The 12,415-nt window shown below is 36.4% G+C and overlaps 1 protein-coding gene across 7 annotated transcripts in view; it reads right to left on the reverse strand.

Annotated features, from left to right (window-relative positions):
• LOC149804996 (lysosomal cobalamin transporter ABCD4-like) overlaps positions 1-12,415 on the reverse strand; it is a 103,199-nt gene that overhangs the window by 53,458 nt on the left and 37,326 nt on the right. For all 7 annotated transcript variants that reach the window (XR_016417369.1, XR_016417365.1, XR_016417368.1 and 4 more), the window contains exon 10: positions 4,634-4,735. Coding sequence is in view for 3 of the 7 variants with exons in the window: in XM_089946393.1 (XP_089802519.1) it covers positions 4,634-4,735 (102 nt within the window). In the remaining 4 variants the exon portion in view is untranslated. The remainder of the gene's footprint in view (positions 1-4,633; positions 4,736-12,415) is intronic.

Here is a 12,415-nt window from a genome sequence, read left to right on the forward strand (position 1 = left end):
ATAGACTGGTATTATAACTAGCTGATAAATACAACAAATCTGTGATGCAAAGTTCATATTTGAAGAAACCTGTCTGTATTCTTGGAAATGGGTCATATACAGCTGCTATAAATATCAAATAAGGAAAGTAATCTTAGGCTATTCTTATGCAGCGGTCATCTTTTTAAGAATATTGTCAAATTTATATGAGTGGAATTAAAGAGGTAATAATAAAAATGATCAACAAGATTTTATTACTTTATATTTGTAAAAAATTTCATGAACATTAAAACCATAATCAATATACAGGCTTCTGTAAAAATGCAATTTGGTGAAAAAATGCATAATGATTATGCCAAAAGCATAATGGTTGGCATTTATATTGATAGCTTGCTAGAAATGTTTGCCTCCCTACAAGGTGATTCCTGAAACCAAAAGGCGTACAGAGAGTATAGTACACATCATGACAAGAAACACTAAAAATTACCACTATGAACTATCAAAAGAACTTTCTGAAAGTAACAGACCAAGGGATAATGTTCATCAATCAAGAAAAATATCAGTATCAGAGTGGCAATAAATGATAGCTGTGTAGGTACAATTTATCAACATGCAAAAATTTTCAAATACTGACAATGTCAGAAATGAAAAGGTGTTGTTGCACATGGGCTTATGATGTGGAGACAGATTGGATTGATGCATGTATTCTACAATCCTTCTACAAAAGGAGGATGATAAATGTGGCATGGATGAGGGTTTTTCCTTTGCAGAAAGGGTGAGCTCAACAACAGTGACTGGTTCCGAATATTAAAAGAAAAGGTAACTCAAATTAGTTATCACAGATAATTTTTTGTAAATGTAGTCTGAAAAATTAGGGTTACGATAATGTAATAGCAGTGTGATGCAAAGTGGCTTTTGCAGGGACTTTTCAAGCACTTTTGCCAAATTTCAATAATTTTTTAAGGGTCATTTTTCTTTTGCTACATTTAACACATAAAACTGCACAGTTCCCAGTGAGCTGCAGCAAAAGACAGCAAAATGTTTGTGTTCAGACTTAGCCAACCTGATAAGATGTACACAACTTTGTTTCTCTTATAAACTCAAGGTCTGGTCAGGGACATCTGAGACAAATTGAAGCACATTTGTTTCTGGATAAAAAAACACTGGAAAATTCAACACTTTTTGAGGTATCCGCCCTGTCTCTTAAAGCTTTTCAAGCTGTCTGAACCATGTGACTTGCAGTAGTTTGCTTGGAAAGAAGGCAGTGAAAACTCAATAGATTATTTTATTTATTTTCAGTAATGGCATCTTTCCAGTTCTCATCAGCTACCAGTTCTTTCCATTGACAGATTTTGAAATTGGGATTACTTCTATGTTGTCTTAAACGTAAGAAGCCCTTTGAAGTAAATTTTAAAGCAACCAATGACATTTTTTTTTCAAAGGCAGACCTGAACATGAATTATTTATAATACTTTACAGGGAAAAGTACATGCCAAATCTGCAGTGCATAATCTAAAAGAGACCAATAAGGGAAAATTATGAAGGGCATTTATTTTTTAAAGTACACCAGATCAACAGATTTTATTTGTAACATATATGCACTTTATTTCTTAACTTATAACAGAACTTCTTACACAGCATTAACATTAAAAGAGAAAGTTCTTGCTAGTGTTATTTCCATGTGCCATGTTTATAATTAATTAGCAATTTAAGGTGTCATGTTTCTTATTTGCATGTATTAGTTGCTAATCACACATCTTCCACGCTAGTAAACATCTTCTAAACATACAGTTGTCGGTAAAAAAGAGACTTTGAACAAAAGGAAAAAACTGGAAGAACCAATTACAGAATGCCCAGAAGCCTCACATGTTTATCTGCAGTATTTTGTTCAAGAGATAAAGATAAAGAAAATGAAGTGAGTGTTTCAAACTTGTGATACTCCTTTCAGATCAGATAACTTCATGCTTCCTTTCCTTTTTAGTTTTTCATCAGCATGGTACACATGCACATTTAATTTACATTTATCTCACACAAGTTTTTTCTACAACCAGTTTCCAAATGACCCCCAAAATGGAATAATTTGTTCAATGTCATTAATTATTGTTTCTGTTTATTTGATAATATCTTTTATAAGCATTTATGCTGGCAACAAATTATGACAATGAGACAAGACCTGACTAAAAATGCCTTAGTATAGTATATCAGTGCTGTGGAATAAAATCGCTAGCATCTGTTACCATGTTGAAAAAAGCAAGACAACCTCAGAAAATAAAAAGATGTAATAATTTTTCCTGTTGCAGTTTTGATATGTTAACCCTGCAAGTAAACAAACTATTAATTCTGATATGCCAAATCATTGTTTTGCCTTTGCAAATCTACTCAATCACATGATCGGTGACAATAGAAAAAAGATGTGGTTCAGGTGGTTCATTCTGTGTATCATTTAGCTTATCACACATGCCTCAAAACTCTCTGACTTCAGACGAACAAGCTCTGTGGTTTTTTTAATACTTTTGAACTGATACTTGCTAGTACTGGGCTCACATTAGATCAACAATAACCCAACATGCCAGATTACCTTAGTATCAATGTTGCACCAACAGGAAGTTTCCAGTGTAGTGTTAACATGGGACCAATGTCAGGCCACATTGTTGACCAGACATTAGACTATCAGACAAGTTATGTCCATCCAAAACTGTAAGCCAACTTTGGTCCAATGGCTATACTTAGATATATGTATACCTGCTATATAGACCATGGAGTTCTATTACATTGTCCCTATGTTGGTCCAATGTATACCTGATATCTGAAACATGGATGTTCTATTACATTGTTCCCATATTGGTCCAATGTATACCTGCTATCTGGACCATGAAGTCGTATATGTATGTATACCTGCACTTTGGACCATGGATGTTCTTTTACACTGGCCCAATGTTGGTCCAATGTATTCATGCTCTTAGGTCTATAAACTTCTTTAGCAAAGAAGATTTCAAAACAGAAATAATGTTCTGGTTGAAATTTAAGTTTACATATTCAATTTTACTTTTTGCCAGGAAGGGGAGACAGGGGTAGGGGGATCAAAATTCTTAAATGTATTTATCGGAAAATCAATTAGCCATTTGCAGGCAAAGCTTCTTAAATGTCATGTTTTTCTCTGCACTGAACAAAATATGGGAGAGCTGAGTACCAGAAATAGTAACAAGGTGAACTAATCTGATGCAAAATACTTCATTAATATGTGTAGAGCTTGCTCTTTATTATACCCATCGAAGATCTTGATGTTTGATTGAAACTGGAGCATAAATATGGCTTCCAGAGTTATAATACACCCAGCCAATCGAATACAATATCAATTCATTATTATGCATGGCTCTTGCTCATTATCAGCTTTTCAAAGAGCTTAATGATATAAGCATGTATTCAGAGTTGATAAACATTGGACAAGAAATATGGCCTTCTAACTAGTATTAAGGTTAGCCAATAAGAATCAAGATTACCTCAATAATATGATCAGCTCTTGTTTGTTATCTAACATTTTGATAAGAACCCACATTCCAAGTTTGATTAAAATCAGATGATAACCAAGGAGTCTAGAGTGATAACAAGCATTTAATGGTGGACAGATGACAGATGATGCATGATAGATACAAGATCTGTTGGGCTAAGAATTGTGTATTTTTAATTATTTAAGTATGCATGTTTTCTAAAGCAATACAAATGTGCAAATTCAGACGACATATTATACTGAGTATTATGCAATTTGGCAAGGTACTTACAAGGTATGCAATTTTAATGCTGATAATCATGCAGATCTTCTGCAGCGTTTATCAAAGTTGTGTCCCTTATTTCTTTATTTTACAATCAATAACCAAAAATGATTTTAATATGCAAATATGTGATAAAAGGGATTAAACAAAGAATTAACATTACAACATATTAAATGCAGAGTTGTGCAGAGACAAGTTTTGCTACTGAAATGAAATCATGGCTACTGAATTGAAAGCTTTCTTAACAAGAGCCACCATTGTGTTTTTTTTCTTTTTACAAACTGTGGCAAGCAGACATAACAATAAAGAGGCACATTTCCATCTACATGCAAGTTTAAATATCAGGGGAGACAATAAGTTGAATAGTATCAGAGCTAAGTTGATTACAAGCAACAGCCCACATAAAGATCTTAAATTGATTAGAAAAGGGCTATAACCCTGTCAAAAATGAAAGTAAACTGTCATAACCAACAAATGGCGAATCTACATCTATAAGGAAATTTATATAAGAAACTGAACTGAAAATTGTTTAATTATGCCGAATACATGTAACTGCAAAAAAGACCAAACAATTTATATGATCAGGGCATACCTTGCCAAAGCAAAACATTTTTAATGGTTAAAGAGAAAAATTGATAAATCTTCAAGGGTATATTGTCAGCCAACGGTTAGTTTACATAAAAGACAGTAAGAAAACAACAGTAGCACAAATGTTTATTGAGAAAGGCTGGTAAGATGAGAATAAATGGATAGACAGAATGAGAGATAAAAGTGATTACACCAGGACTCATATGATATGCAGGTCCCTGCAATACTAGATCACATGCAAAGATTTAGGTAAGACAAAATTTCGAGTTAGAATAACTTTTCTGTAAACTACCTACATTTCATTCCATCCAAAACCTTGTGTGTCACCATCCCATGTATTACTACTGGAATCTTGTTGATCATTCAGTGTTCCCAGCACTTCCACCATCTGACCCACTCTGTAATATAAATATTCTTTAGGAATAACTTTTCTGCACTAAGATTAAAACAAAACTGTCCAACACAAATTCAGTCTAAATCCTAAATTTGAGCTGATGCCAAATCACAGACCAATGAGATCTTAAAACTGATGTCAAAGTCCGAGCGTAAGACTTTCCTTAAATCCCGATGCCAGATATTACGATTTTCAACTTCACCACTCAGTACAAGAGGCCCAAGACTGCTACAGATTGCTCACCTGCTGACACTATCGGAGGCTAGCCTATAAGCTTTGTTTTATAGTAATCTACTTTTCTCAAATTTTGTTGAATGGTTACTCATTTGTTTTTTGTGAAGATTTCTCCATTTTAAGTACAGTAAAATATGCATATAAAGGACAGTCAAGGGATATGAAAACAGTGTCCTTTATATATAGACCCAATAGTTTTCATGTGCTTTACAGTTCATACTGTTAGATGTGTTACATGCAATGAGAAATAGGTGAGAATTTTAAGTATAATAGGATTCTAAATAAAAAAAATTACATTAATAAATTCAATGATTCTGAAAATCCATTACTGAACATATTTGAATCTAGTACCATTAAAAGAATGAAATACTCCGACTTAACCAGGATAATCAAATGATTACACATCCCACCTATAAATTACTAGTCTCCAGTTGCATTTGTAAACATTATCATGCAGAAAATAGTTCAGACTGAAGTGATCTTGGCCCTTATTTTAACTAAAGATTTTTCTTTTGCAATCTTTAATCTCTATATTAGAACTTTAATCATCTAAAATTTAAATTATGAACTTTTAAATGTTACTATAGTCAGTATTGTGTTGATACCTTGTGAAAACACTACCTACCTACACATCCGCCTTCCTACTTGGACACCCACTCACCTACCTAAACATGTCTACCTAACTGGACACCCACCCACCTACTTACTTACACACCCACCTACACACAGACTTACATACTGTGTTGGGTGATACAAGACACAAAGCAATAAAACTTCTGTAATAAGCTGATGAAATCCTGAAATTGAGGTTGTTCTCCTCTTACTGTTTTCAATTGTTTTTAAAATCTGCTTGAGAAGCTGTTGTCACTGTCCACAATTAGAAATCAGATTTTACTGGGGCTTAGATTTACCTTGGCAACCAGAAATACAAACATGGTTCATGCATCAATAATTACCTTGATGAACCATTACTGGTGAGGCCTTAAGTGAAAAACATGCAGTTCACCATCTAATTCTGATACTCCTTCACATGCACAATCGATTTACCTGCTGAGGTAACATATCACAGCATACAATGTAAAGTCATTAATATCATCAAATACATCAGATTTTACTTTAAAACTGTACAGTTTCACGATTGGAACATATCACCCAATAATGAACTTTTAACACAAAATTTGAAGAAAGCCACTGAAGCATAAAATACAGGTCACAGAGACCTCTTTTTGCCCAAAGGATGTAGAACTTATCAAGATGCATCCACCAACCAAGCTTCAGGATTCTTGATAGGCTGCAAATAACATGCCAAAAACGTGTGTGATCATAAACTAAAAGCAAAAACTTAACCAAAACCAGTAAAAGAAGAAATACAGGTCACAATGAGTCAGTTGGTGGTAGTAACAGAGATGCATATCATCATCAATTTAACAAGTCTAGCATGAAAAGTGGCTAAGAAAATATTATACACAAAATTTAACCCAAACTTGTGAAGCATAAAATATAGATCATAATGACCTACAATTGAAATGAGTAGAACTCATGAAAATGGATCCCCAATTTTCATAATCCTAGAAAGGGTAATATCTACATAGCATGCCTAAAACCTAGGTAGTCATGAGCCAAATGCAAAAACTTGACCTAAGCTAGTAAAACTTTTAAATATAAGTCAAACTGATCTCTACTGGTATGAGTGTTGTACAAAATAATGAAATGCAAAATATGGGTCACAATGACAGCTTTTTTAGATTGAGTACAGTACTAATCAATATGCATCCTCTTATAACGTTTCATGATTCAACATATAACAGTATTATGCAGTAGATAAAATAACTAATGTGGTCATAAGCTAAATATAAAAACTTCACAAGAAGACCTAGTGGAAACTGCAGTTAAAGAGGGGGAAGATATGAACAACCCATTTCCTACAACACATATTTCAGAAAATTGTCCCTTTGGCAGTATAAACCTGCCTGAGGACATACTGACAACCTAGCATGTGGAAACTGGTCTTGGCAGATAGATCATTTGAAAGGAGCCAGGCGTGAAAGTTGAGAATTTGAGGATTGTAGGGCATGAGAGAGATTCTATACAACAAAAATAGATTCCTCTACAGTGGTAATTCCCTGGGACCATCAACAGCTAGTCAAGAAAATCAATCAACTGAAGTCTTGGAGCCACATGTGTGCTACCAGGATGAACCATGACTTGGAAGTTCTGATTATATGAAGAACCTGAGGAATTATTCTGAAAAGTGGGAAGGCATAGGTATATATTCAATCTCATCTCAGATAAAGGCATTCACAATGTCATTTGTTCTAGCACTGGAGTGACATAAAAGGGAGGGGGCCCCGAGTGGCCGAGTGGTCTAAAGCGCTGTCCGTTAAGGATCACAGCCATCTCACCTCTGTCTGCATGGGTTCGAGTCTCGGATTCAGCCAATGTGGGTATGTGAGAAAGCTTGCCAGTAGCTTCTCGTGGGTCGGTGGTTCTCTCTGGGGTTTTCCCGGGTTCTTCCTCCACCATTAATACTGGCCGCCATGTATAGCCTATCGTGTGCTGAAAAATGGCGTTAAACCCTACAACAATAACAATAACAATAACATAAAAGGGAGGGTTGTTTTTCGGTTTCTGTTTCTGTGCAAACAAGTCTACCATTGGCCTTCCCAACAGATGACAAAGTGTCTCTGTTCACCTTTGTCTTGACAAATTATCTACCAGAACAGTCCTCTTAACTGAAAAGTGGCAAACTCAGACAGTAATCTCCTCCAAAGCTGTCCAACAGAAGTTCCAAAACTTCCAAGCAGAGATAAGGGGTATGAATGACTCATTGGCATCTGAGATATCTATGACCAATGTGTTGTCTGTAGTGACCATGACAAAGTGTTGCCTTAAATGGCTGATGCAGTAATGAAGTGCCAGAAAAACAACATGCATTTCAAGATTGTTAATTTGGAGGGAAACTTTGTCCATTTACCCATTTGTCCATTTACTCCCACAGGCTTGTATGTAAGCTCCCCAGCCTGAATCTGAGGCACTGGTGTAAAGAAATATATGATGTTGCAAAGCATGAATCAAACCCTGATCTAAATTTTTCCATGAACTCAGATGGTGACAAAACTTACATCCTACAGGGATCCAAGTGAGCAAGGGGTCCTAGTTAGGACTATAGTTTGCTAGAAGCAAGAACTGGAGGGGCCACATATGAAGACTTCCTTGGGGAATTATGTCTACTGCTGCATTCAGAGTCCACAGAAGGGAGAGGTAGTGATGAGCAGGTAATGACGTCTTCTCATCCGGTCTTGTGAAGAGAGAAAGTATTTGTGAGATTCTGCTGTGAGGAACATGGGCTGTTCCTTGATAGTTCAGACAAATCATCCCCACATGCATAAAACAAATGTTGAGAAGAAATGAGATCTAATTTCTAATGGGGAAGTAGGCCTATTTGAGTAACCATCTCCAAATAGAGAAATAGATCATTCTGAAGGGCATGTCTGAGAACGTTGTGCATCAACTTGTCACTGGATGATGGGTCCCAGATGAGCTGCTTTAACACCAGTCATCCTGATGAAGACTCATTATGTAGTCTAGAGGAACAGTCAAAAGGAATAGCCCAAACCTGAAAGATCTGTCCCAGAGAAAACTGTACAAATTGTCTGTGGGCTGGAAAGTTAGGAATGAGAAGACAAGCATCCTGGAGATCTATGGAATCTTCACAGCTCTTTGGCTCGATGACATTCCTGAACAAGGCAGCTGTCTCCATCTTAAACAGCTTTTCCAGAAGAAATTTATTTAATGGGGAAATACAGAAAATGAGGCAAAACATTCACACTCTCTTGCAACAAAGAAAATCGGAAATAAAAGCCCAGACTTCTAATGTTCTTCATCTTCTCTACTGCACCCTACCTCAAAATGGAGTACACTTCTTTCCAAGAGATACCAGTTGAGACTGGTGGAGCAGAATAGGGTTCTTTGAAAGAGGTGGAGGGTCCCAGAAAAAGCTTGTAACCCTTCCTTATTGTATTGTGGAAAGGATTTATGCAACCTCTAAGAGGTCTTAACAAGCACAAAAAATGGTCTAATTTTGCACATACTGGGACCAAAAAGTGTAACTCTGCAGGAGAATGAATGATAGCCTAAGGGCAATTATGTTATTCCTAAAGAAAGAGCAGGGTCCATATTATTCCCAGATGTGAGCATAATGGGTGGAATGTGGTTTAAAACTGGGAATGGCTTTGATTTTGATTACTTCTCAATTTAAATCACTTAGGCAAAGAGCCATGGACCTCCAGAATGGGGGCATTTCATCAGCAGTTTAGCTGGGTCCATTTACCACAACATGGGACAGACATCACTGATCACTTAAATTCTAAGACTGTACAGAGGGACAGCAGTAAAGAAACTTCTGCTATGACCCAGCAAAACCTTGGCTAGCTCCATGGTCACATTCCTCCCCAGATAAAGCAGCTCTGCAGAGAGCATCACAGACACTGAGAACCCATGTCTTGATGTCTTGGCTAATGCTTTAAATGGTCTTTGCAAGGCTGATGGTGACAAAGATTCCGTAGGGATTGCATGCTAACATTAAAATGAGTGGGATATCACCCCTATCACTTCCATCAGACTAGTATGAGAACTTCAAAGTCCCCCCCACAAGATATGAAGGAAAGTGAGAGAAATGAGGCTTACTGAAACAATCTCTTCCTCTAGACTGGTGGTAAAAACTCTGTAATTGGTCCAAAGACTGATGTATTATAAGTAAACCTGCATATGCTGATTGGTGATATGCACCTGGCAGTCTGTGTTTGTTGACTGGTGCTCAGTGCTCTGTGGTTGATGACCCAACATGGAATCACAACATCCACACCATGCACCATGCCATGTGATCAGTTCACTAGTGCCTGGTGCTTGGATCCTTGTGATCACTGCCTGGTACCCAGTTACTGCAACTTGGTTACTGTCACTTGTCACATGTGTTCAAAGCCCACTGCCCGGTACTGTTATGTATATTTGATTTAATTTATATCTAATTTAATTGTTTGTTAAGTTTTAAGATCTTTTTATTTTTAATTTTATTAAATGTCAAAATAATGTAGTTTTGTTTACTAGGAACATGATACTTTTCCAGAAAATAGTTTGACCTTGACTGTTCATTTGTAAATAAGTAAAGCTGACCTAGTTTCCAACCTTAATTTAAAATTAGTAACTGTCACTTGAGCAAGTTCTTTTTTAACTTATTTTTAATGTGGAAATAATACGGGTGAGATTGAGGCTGTATTGGATATGTGACCCTCGACTTGCAATAGTTTTTAATGAAGTAAACAACTTTCTTTTATTTTCTTCTTAGAGTAAATTGATTGGTTTTTGACAGGGCCACATTGAGAGTACGTGATGTAAACATGATCACATGACCCTTATCCGTGCATCTGTTTTGCGCAGTATTCAGGTTTCATACCATTGTTTTAGAGAAATAATCTCACTCGGGCTTAAAACACTTGATGTCAATCCATTTCCTTCTGTTGTAGCCAGTTTTCAAGTTATATGTTAATTTTTCTTCAGATTATCTGGATTCTAAAAGATTAATTCGTTTCTCTGGAAATATTTGTGTGCTCATACAGAATTTTTGAACAAAGACATTTCTTAAAAATTGTATTCGGATTTTCATCACCAGAGTGTTATTTCTTGTGTTTCTACAAGGAACTGTAGACACCAGCACTGTACATGATGCAGCATATGTCATTGCCTTCCATCTTGATTCGTCATCAAGACTCGAACTTGAATTATTTATATCATTTCACTGCTAGGACTTCTCAAATTTTATTTGTGGATTATTCTAGAATTATTTTTGGATTTGATTCTTAAACCCGTAAGTTATTTGTTTAGTTTTACAGTATTTTTCAAGGGAAATAAATTTTTTGTTAAAGTTTTTCAAAGCTTGCTGTTTTCACTCTTTCTTATGTTACTGTTAATTTGAGCCTAAACATGTGACATAAGAGTACTCAGTGACTTGTACAAAGTGATAGACCTACTAACACCAGACATATATTAGACTGACCAAATCCTAACATGACATTGTCAGTAAGCCAGTTGAAATTTTCTGTAAGTCTGACCAGTTTTCAGTAAGGCACATCAAAATATCATGAACTGCTATTGTCAACCTGGAAAACATGCATGTAAAAGGTTTGAAAATTACAGTTAGACTTTAATTACCTCCAGTACATTTTCACAAATGTCAAATACAATGAAGCTCAATAGCTTCTTGCTATATTTCAACTAGATGCAATCTTAAAAAATTTAATTCATGTGATGGCAACAATCATCTTTCCCACCATGGAATATATTCCAATCAACACATTATGTCCAATAAATGCAACTGCTGCCCTTCCTCCTTTTGCTGCAAGAATCTGAATAATCTGTACTAACTATTCAAACATTTTAATTGGCTCATTGACCCTTTAATTCTGAAAATATATCACTTGTTTGATGCCATTTGTAGCAAATTCCAATAAGCAACAGCCTGATCATGCAGACATTTTGCATAACAAAATATGTAAGGTTTAAAACACCTGAGGTACTCCTATAAAGTTAGCCTGCTTCCCTAACCAACTCCACTGAATGTAATATGAAACCAGGACCCAAATCAAACAAAGACAAGCCAAGTATCCAGATTTTACTGCAAACAATCACATTTCCATAACCTGTGCTTTTATTCTTAAGTCCATATGTTAGAGGACATTTCTTAAGATCTGAGACAATATCATTAAGGGTTTTGAGGTCTATATATATCCTGGTGAGGGATGCCTGGATCCTTGTACCTGATGACAGATCTTCACTGACTGTCATGTCACACAATACCACAGATCCAATGCCTGGTGCCCTGTCAAAGGACGATGATCAGTTAGATGATGCAGACCTTACTGGAGAGTCCCTGTGTGGGGAACTCAACTCCAACAAATAAATTCTGGCTTTAATTTGGTTTCTGCTGCTGTGAGATACTTCCCTTGCATCAATAAGGCAAGGGTTGCTATTTGGGGCAAGTAACTCTCTTTAGCTAGCAAGTATTGAAGATCCCTATCTCAGGCTTCCCAACTTCAGACATCTCTCTTACTGAATCAAGTGACTTCCTTACAACAGGAAGTGACTTAGCCACAGGTGATTTTCATACACTGATATGTTGTTGTTGTTGTTGTAGGGTTTAACGCCATTTTCAGCACGCGATAGGCTATACGTGGCGGCCAGTATTAATGGTGGAGGAAGAAACCGGGAAATCCCCAGAAAGAACCACCGACCCTCGAGAAGCTACTGGCAGGCTTTCTCACATATCCACATTGGCCGAATCCAAGACTCGAACCCACGCAGACAGAGGTGAGATGGCAGTGATCCGTAATGGAGAGCGCTTTAGACCACTTGGCCACTCGGGGCCCCCACTGATATGTACCACAGCACCTCTCAC

Source organism: Sinohyriopsis cumingii, chromosome 2 (genome assembly GCF_028554795.1).
Source record: "Sinohyriopsis cumingii isolate HCF-2022 chromosome 2, ASM2855479v2, whole genome shotgun sequence".
Classification (NCBI taxonomy): Eukaryota; Metazoa; Mollusca; class Bivalvia; order Unionida; family Unionidae; genus Sinohyriopsis; species Sinohyriopsis cumingii.